Source organism: Chelonus insularis, unplaced genomic scaffold (assembly GCF_013357705.1).
Source record: "Chelonus insularis isolate UGA/USDA-ARS -01 unplaced genomic scaffold, ASM1335770v1 contig_398_pilon, whole genome shotgun sequence".
NCBI classification, from domain to species: domain Eukaryota; kingdom Metazoa; phylum Arthropoda; class Insecta; order Hymenoptera; family Braconidae; genus Chelonus; species Chelonus insularis.
The window spans coordinates 788,600-808,312 of NW_023276553.1; the positions used below are offsets into that span (position 1 = coordinate 788,600).

Sequence of the window (19,713 nt, forward strand, 5' to 3'; positions counted from 1 at the left end):
CTAGAAGTATTTTCATCTTACAGTACTACACGTGCAGTGACTTAGTAATCTTAGTCGTAGTTTCATGACGCTTTTATTTTCTTTAAAATTGAATTTTAACCAATTATCTATTATTCCAATAAAAATATTAAGTGCTGTTTCTTTACATTTATTTAATTATGTGCAATAGACCATTTCATATTCTAGTTTGATAAAATACTAAAAATCAGGAAGATGCACATTTTTTAAGCTTCAATAAAAAAAAAACAAAAACGTTTATGGCAATGGCAAGTATCAAAGTAGCTGTGAGAGTACGGCCAATTTCCACCAGGTTAGAACTATTCTTTTTATTTGCAAAATACTTTCTCAATGATGTGTATAAGAGCTTTCTTGACTTTGTTCTTTTAATCTTCTTAAAATCTTTTATTTTCAGAGAAATTAAAATAACAGGACCGGAAGTAGTGGTGCATACTGAATCTAAAAAGATCTCATTAATAAATCCTAAAGTTCCTTCATCTAGAACAGCTGATAGTCGTAAACGAATAAAGCAATTTTATTTTGACTATTGTTTTGATTCTTCTGACCCCATTGCTAATGATTATGCTGGGCAGGAGAAGATCTACAACACACTTGGTGCACCAGTGCTTGATTCTTTTTTTTCTGGGTATAATGCTTCTATTGTTGCATATGGCCAAAGTGCATCGGGAAAAAGCTACACCATGATGGGCACTGAAGTAAGTATATTTTAACATAATTAAATAAAATATAATAATCATCACCTCAAATTAATTCTTGATGACAAAAAATCCATCTTTTTCACTTTTTCAGAATGATCCAGGCATAATACCACGGATTTGCAGTGATTTATTTGCACGAGCATCTGACGAAGAAAAAAGTGGCAAAGTTCTTCGTTTTTTTGTCAGGTATGTCATTCACTTTTACTCGTATATATCAGTATAAATGAGTCATGTTTAGTTTGAGCATTTTAAATAGCTCTTTTATTAAAATGCTGTCAGGAAATGTAAAATCTTGGGCGTTCATATTAACTGTCAGTTGTTTATTGACCTACATATGCGTTTTTTTGAGGAATGCTTTCATAATGTGTGAAATCATACCTTTGCACTAATACCTGAAAACGATCGGTCAAGGTCTTCTATTTCTTCCGTACCATCCATTATAAAACATGTTTGACTGTAAAATCAAAATAATTTATACTCTATTTTGATGTTGGTAGTGAATTGGATTTATTTTGATTGATAACCTATCGATTCAATAGGAAAATAAATATATATTTTATTTTCATTTATTTATTTTTTACCAAAGTTTATCGAAATTTATCACTTTATTATTGTTTATTATTTGAATGAGATATTTTCATGATAGAATGTAATCAGCGAAAAATTTTAATTCAAGTTGTTGTGAAATAATGTTGGGAATGGAGTGCGTAATATTGTTGTAAAGTAATTCTGTAATTGTCTAATGTAAACTTAAGAAGAAAATGAAGATATTATAAACAAAACTTGAACAAAAGAAGTGGGATAATGAAAGGCGCACGATACCTCTGCAAGGTGTTCTGTTGGCCTCAATGTCTTTCGAGCTTACAGTATCTCGTGACATGCAACTGTAAACGGACGTAAACTCATTGAACAGTGGTAAGAACTCTTACATTTGGTAGGTTAGACGCTAAATTTATCGTAAGCTCTTTCAAAATTTTTCATTTGTTTTATTTTCAACAGATTTGGTTCATTCTCGTATTCTTTTTTTTCTAGGATAAAAAAAATGTATCACAATAGATTGGAACTGCTTGTAATTATTGAGGTTATAAAAATTTATAATTAATTATTGTTAAATTATTTTGTTTGAATGGAATGAATTACATTATGAGTATGTATTTATTTAAACCAAGTTTCCAATTTAAATGGATAAAAAGAAATCGAGCTTTGTATTAAGAGCGAAAATTTGATAAAGTGTAATAAGAGCTTGCAGAATTTCGAAGACTCCTTATCTGTTTATCCAACTTGGCACAATACTTTGCACATAAATACTTTCACCACGTTGTTCACTCTAGATAATTTCAGACACTTAATCCGAATGCGCCTCGTTAATTTTCCTGGAAACGTCAGGTTGTTATGATTCACTATGTAAACGTAACAATTTTAAAAGACCGTAAAATTTGATGAAATATTAATAAATAAATTTGGTTGTAAGATTTATCATGTATTACTCATAATTAATCTCCAGTGTATTATCTTATTTTTCTTTAAAAAGATTTATAATTATTTATTTAGATTTAAGAAGGATAATACAATTTCTTACGATTGCTATTAAAGTATAAAAATAAGTAGGAAACAAATTTTCTTGAAGTTTTCTAAACAAACAAAATAATTCCTGGAATTAAACTTTTTTTACTATCTTGTTTAAAAGTAAATATCAATTTACGTAAATTAAATTTAGTCAATGTCTAGAATTACCCTTTATATTGCAATATAATTATACACGAAGGGATTTTTTAAAAAGAAGTTCTAAGGAGTATAATTTTCTTTAAAGAAATAAATATTTCTCCAGTAAAATACGTATAAACAAAAAATCTGACATACATCCATTTCTAAACCTCCACGAATAAAATTTTATAGTAATTTTTACTAGTTAATTTACAGTCAAATTTACTAACAAAAAAATTGAAAATTATTAGGGGTTTTAGTAAAAATAGCTAAAAAATGTAAAGTTAATAAAAAATTGTTTAAAACAAATCGAATCTAAGATATTTCTAATTATTTTTTTTTATAGCAAATCGAGAAACGAATTCATACATTACTTCATCATAATTCAATTCGATTTCTTCTTCAGTGTTGGTAATCACTTCACTTTTCACCAATTATGATTTATCACTTTTTCCTATTTCAATTGGATTTGCAATCAATAAATTTCATCATAAAGCATGGAAGTCTGTTGAATATAATGATACTTATATATTTCAAGAGTTGGCTACTAGTAGATTAGTGAAAGTATTTAAGCAGCATATAATAACATTTTATATTACAATAATAGTGATAATGATTGTAATCATGAATCGAAAACAAATAATGATCAAACTAGTAAAAGTAAAAACTTCTTTCAATATTTCACTATTTTCTCATTTCGTCAAATAACTGTTCCTCCTCTTCGATCGATTCTTATTTCGTCGAGTTGCACCTAATATCCGTCAAACACGAACTTGGTGTGTTATATGACTGATCTGCCGTCACACTTGCTTTTCTCTCCCAACAAAATTACAAGATCAATTTTACAAAGAGAAAGTCTGAATTAGATTTCAAATTCTTGTGTTCAGTTTACAAGGTTATCGCAATTATCTTAATGAATGTTTGCAATTTTAATGTTTGGGGAAATGAAATATTTTCAAATCATCTATCCTATTACACAGATATAAGCTTCATCATTTAATTCTCAAATAGAATGCTACATCACCAATACTAGAATTTATTTACACCATGTGAGCAAACTATAAATTAAAAGATGTTATTTATCAGAATAAAATTAAATATTTATTATTAAATAATGTATTATATTTAAAATTACTCATTCATCATTTGTTAATTATATTTCAGCTATCTAGAAATCTACAATGAAAGAGTAAAGGATCTCCTGAATACTTCTATGGATGCTGGCAATTTAAGAATCCGTGAACATCCACGATTTGGTCCTTATGTTGAAGGTAAGCAGAAACTTTATTCCATTCATCAACTTGACACATTATCATGATCACATTAATAAATTTAGATAACATTTGAACCACAGGATTAACCCAATTCCAAGTCAAAAGCTTAAGTTCATTAATGTCATGTCTCAAAGAGGGTACACTAGCTCGCAAGACTGCTTCAACTTTACAAAATCTCACAAGTAGTCGAAGTCACGCTCTTCTCACATTATCATTAGAATTCAGTAACTCTATATCTGAAGATGCTATGTCTAAAGCTTTAACGAAGTCTCAAAAAAAAGCTCATTTTTCACGTTGCAAATTGTGTTTAGTTGATTTAGCTGGTAGTGAGAAATCCACAGCCTGTGCTGGAATAAATCGTTTAAAAGTGAGTCATACATTTTGATTAAAACGACTATACTATTTTCTGATTTAACATTTTCTCAGTGATACTCATGTATTAATAGGATACTTTATAAAATTATCAGGATAAAAAAAAGGAAGATTTTTCAGCTCATTGTAAATCACTGCAATTCAACTTCCTAGACGCTAGAATTTTTTAGAAATAAAATATCCTGGTTTATATTCAGACAACGGATAATAAACATTATCATAATATAAATACGACTCTGCAGTGATTATTTTTTGTTACTCATAAATAAATTTCTTTTTTTTTTCAAACCAGGACATTCATTAACTGTTACTATTTTTATTTAACATACTATCAAAATTAATGATCTATAATTCAAAACATTTATCTCAATTACATACCATTAATATCAGAAATTCAATTAGCAACTTAATTTATCAATAACCCTGATCAATGTATATAGAAGTAATAAAAAATTGATCAAACTTTTTTTTGTACAAATTTTTACATGTAGTAGATTTTTTTTATTGAAGTCAAAACTATCAATTTTGATCATAATAATACAATGTCAATCGATTATTTTGCATAAAGTCAATAAATATGCATGATCGTAGAAGTCAAACCAATTATTATTTTACTATATCAGGTGCATAATATTCTCGTATGTATTGATTTAAGTCACAGGAAGGAGCGAATATAAATAAAAGTCTCGTTGCTTTGGGTAATGTAATTTCTGCTCTCGCTGAGCGAGGTTCCACAAGTCATGTAGCAGGAAAAAGATTCATTCCGTATAGAGATTCAACGCTCACATGGTTATTGAAAGACTCATTTGGTGGAAATGCAACTACGATTATGCTAGCTAGTAAGTAAAAAAAGTTTAATAACATTGTAACTTGGTATTGGTGTATTTTTATTTATTTATTGTTTTTTTAATCATTTGATTATGACATATTTCAAATACAGGTAGTGCAAATATAAATACCCATTAAGCTTTCAATATAATTAGCAATGACACTTTTCCAGGTTTGCTATGATGGACTGATATAAAATCTGTGCTCACCAAAGAGCACAGTCCTGCCATTGGTAAATAGTAGAGAAACGTAGATTTAGACTTATTAAAGTTTTATTTGTCCAATTTTAAAAGAAGCAGGAAATATTTAATACTTAAAAAAAAAAATTTAATTAAAAATGATACTTAATTTTATTGTACAAGCCAGGTTGTATCAATAAATGAGTTACATATAATTTTCTTAAACATCATTGTAAATATTCACTATGCTGCCGTTATTTGTTCCAAGTTGATTCTTATTAAACAATTAATTATATCTTGATTGAACCAATTAAGAGTTCGTGTTTTACTGAATAAATTAATTTATCTTTTCAGCGATATCGCCAGCAAGTGGAAGTTACAATGAGACAGCTCACACCTTAAGATTTGCTCAAAGGGCGCAGAGTGTAGTCAATAAACCAGTGATTAGCGAAGATCCTGTTTCTAAAATAATTCGAGAACTTCAAGCAGAAATATTAAGACTCAAAGCTCAACTGTTAGAAAAGGTAAATAATAATTTACTTGATAGTATGTAGTTGAATTATTTTTAATATGATATTTATCTTATCATGTACAGATCAAATTTAAATGAGATTTGATCGTGTTTGACACAAACATTGGATTAAATTAGATCTAATGATATATAGCCTTAGATTGAATGTTAGATAAATTTTATTCATAAAATTGATGCTATAATCGAATTAAATAAATTGTAAACTCTCTTTTTTTTTATAGGATACTGAATTGACCAACGATTGCAAGTTACTGTGCTCGTGTCGAAAGAATCAAGATCTAGTTTACACCCCAAGGAAGGGAGATGATAAAAATACACCACTTTTAACTTATGACAACTTTAATTTATCTCCAACTGTCATTTTTAGACGACATAGCTTTGATGATTATTTGAATTCTAAACTAATAGTATCGAATCCGTTGAAAAAAGTAGGATCATTAGAATCAATATCTGATTTGAAAAATTTTAATGATAGAATTTCTTATTCAAGAAAATATGATAAAGGAGCAAAAAGTTTAAAATTGGTTGATAATAATTCTGATGAATCAGCTTTTGTAGATATTCCAACATTAGTAGCGGTTCTTATCAATGCAGATGCAAATGCAATCGAACAAGATACTCATCAAATTGAAGAGCTATCTACTAATAGTACACATGTTGATCCTATTGATGAGAGAACAAATAGTTTTGTCATTAATGACAGCTTAACAAAAAAAGAATTACCAAGTGAATCTCAAGATGAAAAAATTGAAGATAAAAAAACTATATCATCTGTACCTGTGATTACTAAAAAATCAAAATTCAAGCAATCATTATCAGAAGTGTCCAAGCAATCTTCAACCTTGAACTCTCAAGAAAATATTATAAAAGCACCCGAAGAATGTAATAACCAAGGTACGAAAAAAGCTAGCTGTCTAAAAGATAATGGGAAAGAAAAAGTAAAAAATATAGTTGTTAAAGCAAACAATGACAGAGAAACGAAGACGACTTCTTCAAGCCAAGAAGCAGCTATTAAAAAGCAATCTTCTGAAAATATCGAGCGGAATATCAGTAGAGGTGGTGGGTCTAATAGTTCAAAAGATAATTGTCCATTAGCTACTGAAATTATAAAAAATACGAGAAAAAATTCTACAGATCCAGAGCAATTATTACCTCGACAACATACAGTTATTCAACGCGCTCGTAGAGCTGAAATTGTTGCTGCTGTTACTGAAAGACTTTACTCAAGTAAAAAATCTTCTGACGACAGCAATACGACTTCAACGCCGGCCTCGGAAATTCGGTCCCCGGAAATTTCTGAGGTAAAATTCCCTGCTGTGACGAGAATGCGATTGAGAGAAATTTCAAGAAAAATGTTGGCTAAACGACGACGTGTTTGTGTTGACACTCAAACTGATATTTACCCAACTGTTCGAGTTAAAGATGCTGGAATTTCAGCAGAAGAACCAAAAATTATTTATAAAGATGTTTCTATTTTAACTGATCGTCATGAAGACTTTGAATCTTTATTACCTTGTAGTACTCCTGTAATAAGATTAAAAGAAATAGCAACGTCAACTAAAGATCCTGCATTTTTAAAACCAACCATTCTTTTAAAAGATGTTGGCAGTGCGACTGAACAATGTAATAATGATATTATTCCTAATTGTATTAATAATGTCAAAAGTGAACATTCAACAAATACCTGTCAAGTTGATGAACCTAAACATTCGTGCATTCAAACAACACATTCAGATATTTTGATAAAAAACCAACCACATCCTGTAAATATTTGTGAATTAAAACATATTCCACAAAATGATGTTAGATATTTATCAAATCAAAGCTTAAAGTGTTGTCCTTCAATCTCTGTATGTACAGACCCTAGTTATTATTCAAAAATTATTGATAGTAGTCATTGTTGTCCTAAAATTTTGAAAGAATCATGTCAATGTTCGTCGAAGAATCCAGAGAAAAATGTTATTTCTTTATCTGTACCTGATACGATAAATATAGTTATTGAGTCATCTAGTATTTTAGATTCAAAGTTACAGATTTTTGATAATGAAGAATGTCAGCAGAAAGATGAAAATGTACAAACGGAGAATAAAATGTTCTCTCATGTTGAAACATTGACAGATAATGTAACTAAAGTGAATATCAGAGAATCGTGGACAAACACACGATCTGTTGATGAACAAACAAATACTAAACCATTTAAATTTCAACGGTTATTAAATGATCTATATAAAACATCAAAATCTTTAAGAATTAGTACGTCCGATACCATCTATGATTTTGATGGTCCTTCAACTTTATCATTGGAAAAAAGATTTAATAAAACTCACATACCTTCATCTAATTCTTACAATAAAAATAATACAACCAAAAAAAAAGAGTGGCTGACCAAAAATCGATTTTCTTGGATGACTTATCCGAATAATGATGGTCTAAGACATTCATTCAGTTCTCCTAGAACTAAATTCAATTACTTAAATGTAGATAATGTAATTCAATCTAAGTTAAACATAAAAACACGGAATACTTTACGACATTATTCATGGCGTAATATCCGAAGAGCGAGAAGTAATAGTTTTGATAAGAAATTAAGACAATGGAACAGAATAAATTTTTCCAATCAAATAAAAAACATCAGAAGGAAAACTCCTGAGCTTTTATGGACAGATAATAATTTATTGTATTTTAAAACGTTTGATAATAATTATTTTTCTAAGAAAAAATCTAATGTTCCTGATGATAATCAAAACTTGAAACAAGTCAAAACTAAATGTACTGCTATAAAAACAGATATAATGAATGGTATAAATAAAAGTGAAAAAAGGCATGAATATTTAGTAGATGGTACAGCGCATAAGAATGAACAAATTTGTTCATTTAAAGAACACAGAGGTAAAACAATTGATGAATTGAAAAAAAAATTAGAAAATTTAACTAATGAAATAGTTACTACTATTCACGAGTTTAATCCATGTTTAGCTAATGTATTTTTAATACCCATAACATTTAATGGAAATGAAACAACAAAAAATTGCCAGAATTTGTTAGAAAAAAAAAATAAAAATAAAATTGTAATTCCTATTCAACCACAACAGCATTTCTGTTCCTCATCTTCAACAGCTCTAGAGGTACATAATCAGCAAATATCAGAGAATGGATTGACAGTTCAGTCTTGTGGAGACTTTACCAAGTCATTACAGACTCTAGATGCTAAAGTTGATCCTGAGACTCAAGAGAATCCTGAATTAATAAATTTTCTAAAATTAAAAAATATTCCAACGAATGTGAAAAATGATTCTTCATTAAATTCAAGTGAAAATGTATCCCCAAAAAATAACAATCTTATTAAAGATTACCTCAAAGAAACTATAATATTTATGCGAAATGTCAATTTCATGAATGAGTTAGTTAATGCTGACGTAATTAAAAAAAAGCTTTTAACCAAACCTCGTAGTGCATGTAATAAAAGAATAGATCAAAGCACTACAAATAATCATAAAGTTGAGAGAAAAATACTAGATTGCTTTATATTAGAAAATTTATTAAGTCTTGATGAAAATAAATTTAAAAAACAATTGGGAGAACATGCACATAAAAAGAGTAATACTCTCAATCATAAGCATTTATTGAATCCTAAAGACAATTATTACAGTCGACATATCAAAATCAATGACGAAAATTTTTCACTAGAATTGAATAATTTGACAATAAAGGAATTCATGAACGGTAGAATTTCAAATAATTATTCAAAGCAACGTAATATACTCAACAAAATGAAGAAACGACGTCATTCTGAATATTGTATGGAGAATAAAAATGAAAGCAGTAAACTGAATGATTTTGTTGATGATAATGAATTAAATTCTCATATATATTTAAAAATAACAAGTAATGAAAATGATTTTGTATCTAAAGGGCGTAAATTATTATCATCACCATCACGATATACCATTCCAAAATACGATTCTTCAACTGAAAATTCAAGTTCAAACGAAGCTTTTACTAATTTCATCGAATCAATACGTTATAATTATAGATATAAAAATAAATGTAAAATATCAGAAAGTCCACGGTTGAAGTTATTACAATTGCTAAATGAAAGAAGACAAATTATTGAAACCAGCCGCGAACTGTGCTCACCTTAAAATATTTCTTTTCCTTGCTTTACTACGTCAATACGATTTTTTCTTTTTTATAAATTAAGAACTACACAGAAAAAAATATTAATTAGTTATTATTAATTTATTTCGATTTTGTTTATACAAAACAATGTAATAGAGATCTAACTAAGTACACGACAGTGTACACTCGAATGTATTTATTAACAAAAAATAATTATAATAAACACTTTTAAGAGCCTTATAATAAATCATTTTTTTAATACCTTCGATTATTTATTTTCTACCCTTTCTGTAATTTTTTAGACTTTTTTTAACTTTATGGTAGTCTAATCAACGATAAATAAAAAAATAATGATAGTCAGGAATTATAAATTAAAATAATCAGCCAGAAAAATTTCCATATTAATAAGATAGTATTTTTAATGAGCTATCTTTAACTTTAATTGATTTCAAACGTTCATCAAAAATAAAAATTCATGAATAATATCACATTACGAAATAAATAAATGAGATGTTTTACTAGATATTTAAAATATCTTAGCTAAAATATATATATATACATATGTCTATAGTATTGATTAATCTTATATTTTCATGCATTGTAAAAGTATATTTTTAAAATATTTGTACTCTACCTACATTTTTTCGTTTTTTTTCCATAATTTAGATCCTTTTTTTTTTTCATTTTTTTCTATTATGAGTATGCAGACTTGTCAAATTGTGAATTATGATGATGTAATAATGATTTCTGCTGTTAACAAAAAATTGATTATCAAACATTTACAATATTTATTTTTATGTGTGATAAAAATTTCTACTTACTTTTTACAGAGTGTTAGCAAAAAATTCAATCTGCTCCATGCATTAATGTTAATCCTATTTTACTAGATTTTAAAATTTTATTTAAAAACTTAAAGCTTCGGCTAGCGTAACAGAACATGGACCTTGAAAGTGGTATCTAGAAAATATAAATATTATTATTATAAATAATTTAAATAAAATGAATATTTTACATACTCACTGAAAACTTTCTGTGGCTGGAGTTTCCTCAAGATTAAATTCAGCAACAGGCTTACCACGTTCAGCGACTCTTGGTGCAAACATTGCTGCTGGATATACAATTGAAGATGTTCCAGCTATCAGGCATATATCACAGCTTTCAACGATTTCCTCTACAATAAAACGCATTCAATTTATATTGATAGTATTGCTTGAATGTTGATAAAATAATGATATTAAATTATTTACCAGTTTTTGCCAGAATATCACTGTCAAGATTTTCGCCAAACCAAACTATGTGGGGTCGTAACAGTCCAAAACAAGAGTTTTTCTGACATTTGGGTAAATCTTCAACAGGTATATCTGAAGACATGTCATCTGGATTTGGTGAACTAAAATTAATAAACATGTTCTTGAACTAAAATTAGCAAATGAAAACAGCGCTGTAGTAAAAAGTTAACACTGGATACCATTTTCCTTGTAATGCTGGGCAAATAGGAATATTATGATTAACTTCGACATTATCACATCTAGTGCAGCGAGTTTTAAATAATGATCCATGCAGTTCAATGACATTTTTTGATCCTGCTCGCTGATGAAGTCCATCTATGTTTTGCGTTACAACTGTGACCTTTTTATTGTCACTCATACATTTCTTTTCAAAATGCGCGATTGCCTCATGTGCCTTAAAATATAAACACACCATTTGTCATTATTATATAATAATATGAAGCAAACTTTCAAAGTGAAAATAAAACATTGCTTACCTTGTTGGGTTGCACTTTTGTAGCTAAATCTCGTCTGTATTCATAAAATTCCCATACTAGAGATGGATTAGCTTTAAAAGCTTGTGGAGTAGCTAAATAAGTAGCTTGATATGTTCGCCAAAATCCACCAGCACCACGAAAAGTTGGCACTCCAGATTCTGCAGATACTCCACTACCGGTTAAAATTAAAATATTTGTAGCACCAGCTAAAGTATCTTTGAATGATTTCATGATATTATGCATTATATGATAATTAATAACAAAATAATTTCTGTCAAATCTTCGTTAATATCTTAAACAGTAAATATGATTACCGTAAGTTTTGCTACAAGAGAATCAGGTGACTTTACAGCTGATTCAAGTAACTGTTAACCGCAATATCTCTCAACACTGTTGATTTCTCCATCACCTCCCTCTCCATTGGTTTTTTTTTCAAAGTCCAATTATATTTAATATACAATTGGCGCGTATTTCAAATGTACCTTTGAAACATTATACTTCACCATTTAATTCTTTTTTTCACCTCCTTTTTCTCTTCTATTGTTAACAGTAAGAGTAATACGAGTCGAGTGCACCTAATTACAGAGTCATTGTATGGAATACAGAAGTGCCAAAAGATGTCACATTACATAACAATGCCATTTGAAGGGCAAGAATAATTATTTCTACCTCAATAGAACAAAAACCATAATAATAATTGTTGCTATTATGTTTGTTCATATGTTTCCATTCTTTAAATAAATGTTTAATTTTTTAACAATTAACGGATAAATTTTAAAAATTTAGTTTCAGAAATTTTCAATTACACTTTGGATTACAAACACATAAAAAACTATAAAATAATATTGATGAAAGGACAAAAGAATGTTTCCGCTCGGGGTCGAACCGAGGACCTTCTGCGTGTTAGGCAGATGTGATAACCGCTACACCACGGAAACTTCGCATTAATTATTTCATAGTTGTAAATAACAACAGGCTGACCCATCATACTCCTTTATGTTATCTGTATTATATATATTTTTAAACAAATTCTCACTCCAATCGTCTTGACCTTAAAAAAAATATATTTTTAGGATCATTTTGAGCAAGTGCATATGTACTTGTAGGGTATGCAATTTACTCCTTCGTATTATTTTTCTGGTTAAAGTTTCGAAGATTTTACCAGTCTTTAGTAGTCAATTTGCTTCAAAATTTTTTAGTCTAGTCCCTAAAATAACTTTTAGCATATCCAAATCTGTAGTTTTTGAACAGACTATTGATTTATTGGCCTTATTTATTATCTTTATACCAAATATTAATTTATTCCAAATAACTGATATATTTTTTTTTTTTTTTAATTAAATGTCCAATAGAAAAATAATAACTCAAGAACAACTTAAAGAAATAGAAAAACATTTTAAAAAATTAAAAAAATATTTATTAATTAATTTGATTTATTACAGTATTGATCATAAAAAATGTATTGCAACGAGATCTTATTACGAGGAATCCGGAAAGAATGTACTAGAATACTGGCTAATAATTCATTATAATATTGAGCCTTTCACTTGGTTATATTATAACAAATCGCATAGATTAAAAACTGAGATTAAAAGTTGATTTGATCAATTTTTATACGAAGAGAAATTGTTAATTGAACATTTGAGGATTGAAGTTATTTCGATTGTATCTCGATTTTTTTTTTTCTTTTTAGTTTCTAATAAATAATTTTTACATCCATTGATTTAAAATCATTATCTAAGCTTTATGCATTAAAAAAAAACCTATTTTAGTAAAGTCTGTTAATAAGCATAAAAAATATTGCAAATACGTAATTACATTCCTTATTGTAATTAAATATATTATACATAATGTGTAATCTTGAGAGGCTATTATTTAGATATTTATTTATAACTTCATCAACTTAATAGCAATGTTGTTTCATGCAGACGTGTTGTAATTTTAAGTTTGTTTATCGTGACTAATCAAAATAATCATCAAAACGTTTCATTTTCCCCGCAATTCACAGATGGCGCCACTTTCGTTTAAGGTAGGTTTCCATTAAAACAATAAATTATTCTCAAATGATAAAAATTTGTTTATTTTATTTTATAAGGTACTTGTTTCTTATAACTGTTATGAAATAAATTCATCATCATATAGTGATCATTTATTGCTTTTATAGCTGAATTCTACGAAAAATTCCAAAAGCATACGTCATGATATCAATATCTACGCCATTGTCGACATAACGTCAAACAACAGAAGGATAACTACGATTTAGTCAGTCTTTTCTTGTTTTTCTACGTAACTTAACGTTGAAGCTTGATTATTCCTATATAAAATTGTTTCTTGTGATCATACGTCATCAGTAGTTAAAGCCAAACATTGCTATCATCAGTTTGGATCATTGTGCATTAGTCAGTGACAGCTAAAACGTTGGAGCAAGTAATTGCAGATTTAAACTTTTGTGATTCTTCTTTAAACTTTATTATTGATGCGTAGTTAATAAATAAGTGAACAAAAAAATGAAAGCGATTTTACTCGCATTTTGTGCAACCTTGGCAAGTAAGTGAATGACATGTTAATCTTAATTTTGTCAAGTTACAATGCGGTTTCCATTGTTCATATTGTAACGACATTATTGAATCATTAGACAAATCAATCTGATTAAGAAAAATTAATATTCATTTCTCTACTATTTTTATCATTTATTTCTAGAATGAAATGAATATAATGCTATTCAAAAGATTAACATATTGTGAATTAATTTTAATATTTATATTTGTAAAATTAATATTCCATTTAGCTTTAAAAATTTCCATAGGTACTTTATTATTGTTATCATCATCTATAAAGAATACTTATTTTTAATTCAACTTAAAATTATATATCAGTATTTTATTTTAATAAAAAAATTCTTTACTTCCTGAATAAACTCCTCCGTCTTTATACAGTCACTAAAAGAACAGAATAGAAGTTAATTTTATTGAGTTGTATGAGTCAACCCTCATTGAAGTTTCTGTTAGCATATTCCGTAACATTAATTGTACTACACATCTATGAAAGTTTGTTTATAGCAAAAAGGATATTTTATTATTTTTATTTAAAAATTTTTTTTATTCCTTGATCATTATTTTCCAACTGATGTTATCTTCCGTCATGCTATCTACTGTTCTAATATTAAGACTTGATAATAATTCAGCTGAAAAATACTTCCGATGCTCACATTAAATTAATCATGTAAATTGAGCAGAGGATATCATGTGTCAAGAGATAGGAGAAAGGAAAATGAAATTTTCATATCAATTTGAATGATTTATTTTCGGACTTTGTTCCTTGAGTCATTATTATCATATTGATTGAAAAAAAATAGTTTGTTGATAGTAATTAAATTACAATAACATAAACCATAAAACTAAACTGCTCCAATTTCAACATTTCGAGTTATTACATGATAATTTATTTAAAAAATGATTTTTTTTTTCAACAGTTACCAATGCATACGTCATAATAGATCAATTACCCAAAAAGAGTATCCATTTGCTGGGTACTGAAAAATGTACTTGGGGTCCAGGATATTGGTGTGACAATATTCCGTAAGTTTGACATTTAATAACAAAATATTTAATTTTTAATTGTTAGTATTTGATAATGGTTATTTAATTTTATATTAATTAATTACAGAAACTCAGCAGAATGTAATAAAACCAAGTATTGCATAAAGAAGCATTGGGAGAATATGAAGGTTCCAGAGGATCATGACAGTGTTTGTAAAATTTGTATGGACATGGTTCAACAAGCAAGAGATCAATTAGAAAGCAATCAAACACAGCAAGATTTGAAAGCAGTTTTTGATGGAAGTTGTAAACTAATGCTTATAAAACCAATCATTAAAGAATGTCAAAAACTAGCAGAAGAATTCATTCCGCAATTAGTCGAAACTCTTGCCTCACAAATGAATCCTTCAGTGGTTTGCTCAGTTTCGGGACTTTGTAATTCGGCTAAAATTGATCAACTTCTTTTAGAATACGAACAGTCACTTGAAAAGGTAAGACTAATCAAATATTGATATTTTAGTTGCGGTAAATAAGTAAATTATTAGGTATTTTAAAATAAATATTAATTATTCAAGTTCATTTATATAAATTATAATTATGATATTAATTATGTATTCACGTTATAGGCTGACAAAAAAATTATAATACCACTGAAAAATGATGAAATTGAACCAAATGAGTGCACGAAATGTCGTTCCATTGCAACACATATGGAAAATAAATTCCAATCATTATCACGAGATCAGTTTGTTAAAAATATATTAAAAGTTTGCCAACAAATGGGTTCTTTCTCAGATGCGTGTTCTAACATTATTCTTGTAAACTTTGACGCCATTTATGAACATCTTCAAGAAAATTTCCGAGCGAAGAATATTTGTCACCTCTCTGGTCAATGTAGTGGCTTATTCCATCAACATGATGAAGTTGATCAGGTTTGTCTACTTATGATTTGATTATCAATTATTTTATGTATAACTAAATTGTCTATTCAAATAATTATATCAATCTACAGGGTCCTAAAGTGGAAATTCGTCCAATGTCTAGCGTTGGAATGGTTGAAGTTAATGACGATCTTCCATGTAAGTTGTGTGAACAACTGGTTGGACATTTACGAGATTTACTTGTGGCTAATACTACGGAAAGAGAATTCCAACAAGTGCTCGAAGGTTTATGCAAACAAACCAAGTCATTTGCATCTGAGGTACTAAAATAATTTTCTAAATTTCTAATTGAAGAAATTGAAACCTTGGGTATATTTAATACTTCATTAAAAATTTTATTTTCAGTGCATGTCCATCGTTGATCAATATTATCCAGAGATTTATGAATACTTAATTAAAGGATTGAACAGCAAAGCAACATGTGAAATGGCTGGAATTTGTCCAATGCCTGGCACAAAGCAATTTGTGAGAAATAAACTTTTAAATAAACAGATTTTTATTAATAAAACAAAAATAATAAACATTTTTTTTTTATTCAGGAAGGACCAATAATGCCACTTGTACCGGTTTCATCTCACGAAATTGGAGTAAGAATCTTAAAGGAAAATGAAAAACATGATATTAATGTAGCTATTACAAAGAAATATCCAAAAACGGAAGCTGACGAAATGCAACTTCCTATCAAACTGATGTATGACTCAGATTCTATTCTTGATATGCCAAACATGGATCCTCACGGTCAGAAAAAATGTGAATTCTGTGAATATATACTCCATTATTTACAAAATATTATTACTATTCCAAGTACAGAGGTAATAATTAATAAATTAAAGATGATCAATTTATTTAATCTCAGCATTAAGATATTTATTTCAAACATAAATTTATAAATTTTCAGAATGAACTTAAAAACATTTTTGGAAAAGTGTGTACGAAGCTACCTGATAGTATCGGAGGAATGTGCAAGGAATTCTTAGATCAATATGGTGATGCACTGATAGCTCTACTCGTTCAAGAAATCGATCCGTCTACGGTAGTATATATTTGTATTGTACTCGCAATTCATCTCTTGAATTGAATTTTAATTTTATAATATATTGTATCCTAGATTTGTCCGCTTCTTCACGTGTGTCCAAGTGATCAAATGATGGTTGCATGGGAACAACTTCCAAAAGACAAAATGATTGAAACTGAATTAAAAGACAAACCCAGTTGTCCATTGTGTCTTCTTGCTGTTGAACAAATTGAAAATGTTATTAAACAAAATACAACAGAGGTAAAAAATAATTATTTCTTCTTCGTTTTTTAATCAACTCAAATTATTATTTATTATTATTATTATTCAATTATATAAATCATTATAATTTTTTCAGGCAAATATTGAACACGAGCTTGACAAATTATGCTTACATTTACCAAAAAGTTTAAACGAACAATGTGTTGATTTTGTTAAGGCTTACAGTAAAGAATTGATTGAGATGCTTATATTAGATCTTTCTCCCCAAGAAATTTGTGTTTTCCTCAAGCTTTGTGACGAGAAGAAAAAAATTATGCCTGATAATTTCCCTCAAGACAAAGACGGTGAAATTAGTAAGAAAATTCTACTTTTTTAAAGCTCTAAACTAACTTTTATTATGATTATTTCTGACTAATATTGGTAAATAATATTTTTTTAGTGACCAATGAAATACCTGATTTTCCAATCAAATCTCAAAAACCTGTGAAGGAAGATACTAAGTGTGTAATATGTGAAACAGTTATGGGCTATATTGAAAAACAGATGAAAAATAAATCTACTAAAGAAGAAATTGAAAGTATTATTCACACTGTATGCAATGATTTACCTGGAGCGAAGCTTAAAAATAAGTGTAACCATTTTGTTGATCAATACGGCGAATTCGTTATTCAGATGCTTTCTGATGATATTACTCCGAGAGAAATTTGTACAGTTTTGGATTTATGCCAAGAAAATATGCAACAATTTATGGGTAAGTAATTTTTTTTTGTTTAACATCTATATAAAAAAGATTTTTCTCATACACATTCATCTAAGAACACGTCGTGGAATTTAATCTATGAGTAACATCTTGAATTTTCAAATACTTTGTTGTTTGTAAGTGTTACTAATGACATCATTTTTACATTCATAATTCTTTGTTAAATGAATAAATGATATAAAAATAATTTTTATTAAACTTCTGAGAATATAAATAACAAATAGTGAAAATTTCATTAATTAATGTGAATTTAATTATAATTATTATTGTATTGTTAGAGAAAAAAACTGTTTAAATTTAAAATGTATTCTTAAATATGAGTCAGCATTATTCAAATTACTATTATCTTTGAATTATCGGTATTTTATCACTCTATTACAATATTAGAATTTCTAACTGGAGATAATTAATACATATTTCATATTAGTATATAGTCGAAATGTTTTATATTAATTATTAGTTTATTTGATTTAATATTTTTTAATTGATTAAATTGATAGAAAAAAAATTTTATTTCAGAATCAGTAGATAAATGTGCCCTCTGTGAAGCAATTCTTTCATACATAGATAAAGAATTATCTGATCCAAAGCTCGACAAAAAGATTGAAGATATTACTGCAAATATATGTGATATGATTCCTGCAGCAAAGCGGAATAAGGTAACTCAAAAAATTCTTTATGAATTAACTAATTAATTTTTGTTAAGAATATAATTTAAGCATATTTAAAATAATTGTTTTGTTAATTCAAACAGTGTGTTATGTTGATGGAAATTTACGAACAAAGCATCATCAATCTCGTAACATCTCATGAGTATACCTCAAAGATCTGCAGTCGTATAGGTTTATGTACTAATGCTAGTTTCTTTGCAATGGATCCCAAATTTTCTCATAAGAAACATATGATTTCAAACAGATATTAAAAAATTAATTAATTTAAATATTCAATCAACACTTCGTGAATATCTTCATGGCTGTATTTAGATAAAAAATATTATAAAAATTGTAACTATATAGGGAAGTGTTTTTATTATTAATAATTAAGTTATGAGCACTTTGCAATTTATCATTGTGTGATGATCTTCCGTATTGAATTTATCAGACCAAAAAATCTTGTGCAAATCATAACAGCTTATTATGAACCGCAAATAAATTGCCTTGGCTCTCGTCTATATAAGATTACACTTTGTATTTTACTGTAATAAAACTAAAATAAAATATATTCAAATATTTTTTATTATTATATGATTTTGGTTATATATTAACCAACGTTAGATCTTTTAAAATAATTGATTCAATATTTTACAATGTATTATTTTTAGTAGTTCTTTTTATAATAAAAATATATCGAAATTAATGATCGTTATATTATTGATTGAGAGTATAGTGTTAAAATATTTTAAAAATAACATTTCAAGCGACATAACGAACATCAATTAATCATCAAAAATTTAAATAGATTATGATTGCATTGAAAGAATAAAAAAGCAATAATCTCCGTGTAAAAGCGAATTATTAATGTCTTTAAAGAAGAATGCAATTCATGCTGTTTCTTGCACTTCACGGTGGTAGTAAGAAAAATATGACTACATTTTTAAATTTTTGAATGCAAAAAGGTTTCAGGTACTTCTGCCAAAGTGGAGGCATTCAATTCCTTCACAACTATTGAGAATCACCAACGAACAATCATTCACCATCATAGTACCCTCAGAAACCCATAGTATGGTATACAACATTTTTCTGTAATC

General features: G+C 27.9%; 3 protein-coding genes and 1 non-coding gene across 10 annotated transcripts; 2 read left to right on the forward strand and 2 right to left on the reverse strand.

The window, feature by feature from the left end:
• LOC118067933 (centromere-associated protein E-like) lies at positions 1–9,903 on the forward strand. 6 transcript variants are annotated; one of them, XM_035084955.1, is made up of 8 exons: positions 1–310; positions 413–713; positions 808–902; positions 3,585–3,691; positions 3,775–4,061; positions 4,722–4,905; positions 5,428–5,597; positions 5,827–9,903. In XM_035084955.1, the coding sequence occupies exons 1-8, from the start codon at positions 258–260 to the stop codon at positions 9,745–9,747; spliced, it is 5,118 nt and encodes a 1,705-aa protein (XP_034940846.1). In that variant the 5' UTR covers positions 1–257; the 3' UTR covers positions 9,748–9,903. The 6 variants fall into 6 exon arrangements, with proteins under 6 accessions (XP_034940846.1, XP_034940847.1, XP_034940851.1 ...); XM_035084956.1 differs by having other exon boundaries at positions 4,006–4,061; XM_035084959.1 differs by lacking the exons at positions 1–310; positions 413–713; positions 808–902 and adding exons at positions 1,359–1,650; positions 1,749–1,797.
• A 468-nt stretch (positions 9,904–10,371) lies between these two features.
• On the reverse strand, positions 10,372–12,136 carry LOC118067935 (NAD-dependent protein deacylase-like). Of its 2 annotated transcripts, none has more exons than XM_035084964.1 (6): positions 11,490–12,136; positions 11,193–11,407; positions 10,972–11,114; positions 10,745–10,895; positions 10,546–10,681; positions 10,372–10,471 (listed from the first exon to the last, which is right to left on the reverse strand). In XM_035084964.1, the coding sequence occupies exons 1-5, from the start codon at positions 11,730–11,732 to the stop codon at positions 10,627–10,629; spliced, it is 807 nt and encodes a 268-aa protein (XP_034940855.1). In that variant the 5' UTR covers positions 11,733–12,136; the 3' UTR covers positions 10,372–10,471; positions 10,546–10,626. The 2 variants fall into 2 exon arrangements, with proteins under 2 accessions (XP_034940855.1, XP_034940853.1); XM_035084962.1 differs by having other exon boundaries at positions 10,372–10,474.
• Positions 12,137–12,354: 218 nt separating this feature from the next.
• TRNAV-AAC (transfer RNA valine (anticodon AAC)) lies at positions 12,355–12,427 on the reverse strand. Its single transcript has one exon. It is a non-coding gene; the product is annotated as a tRNA-Val (tRNA).
• A 1,200-nt stretch (positions 12,428–13,627) lies between these two features.
• Sap-r (Saposin-related) lies at positions 13,628–19,197 on the forward strand. The gene is made up of 13 exons (XM_035084898.1): positions 13,628–14,036; positions 14,962–15,067; positions 15,156–15,519; positions 15,655–15,960; positions 16,041–16,229; positions 16,315–16,434; positions 16,509–16,781; positions 16,868–17,002; positions 17,078–17,245; positions 17,343–17,559; positions 17,646–17,957; positions 18,486–18,625; positions 18,721–19,197. The coding sequence occupies exons 1-13, from the start codon at positions 13,997–13,999 to the stop codon at positions 18,886–18,888; spliced, it is 2,538 nt and encodes an 845-aa protein (XP_034940789.1). The 5' UTR covers positions 13,628–13,996; the 3' UTR covers positions 18,889–19,197.
• Positions 19,198–19,713: the final 516 nt, after the last annotated feature.

Bases quoted from the DNA above. Each gene is read 5' to 3' on its own strand.
- LOC118067933 (XM_035084955.1), top strand. From the start codon at position 258: ATGGCAATGGCAAGTATCAAAGTAGCTGTGAGAGTACGGCCAATTTCC. The intron at 903-3,584 runs GTATGTCATTCA...ATTATATTTCAG, and splicing joins GTTCTTCGTTTTTTTGTCAG to CTATCTAGAAATCTACAATG. The intron at 5,598-5,826 runs GTAAATAATAAT...TTTTTTTTATAG, and splicing joins AAGCTCAACTGTTAGAAAAG to GATACTGAATTGACCAACGA.
- LOC118067935 (XM_035084964.1), bottom strand. From the start codon at position 11,732: ATGCATAATATCATGAAATCATTCAAAGATACTTTAGCTGGTGCTACA. The intron at 10,896-10,971 runs GTAAATAATTTA...GTTTTATTGTAG, and splicing joins TGATATTCTGGCAAAAACTG to AGGAAATCGTTGAAAGCTGT. The intron at 10,682-10,744 runs GTGAGTATGTAA...TATATTTTCTAG, and splicing joins CCAGCCACAGAAAGTTTTCA to ATACCACTTTCAAGGTCCAT.
- Sap-r (XM_035084898.1), top strand. From the start codon at position 13,997: ATGAAAGCGATTTTACTCGCATTTTGTGCAACCTTGGCAA. The intron at 15,520-15,654 runs GTAAGACTAATC...TTCACGTTATAG, and splicing joins ACGAACAGTCACTTGAAAAG to GCTGACAAAAAAATTATAAT. The intron at 17,958-18,485 runs GTAAGTAATTTT...ATTTTATTTCAG, and splicing joins AAATATGCAACAATTTATGG to AATCAGTAGATAAATGTGCC.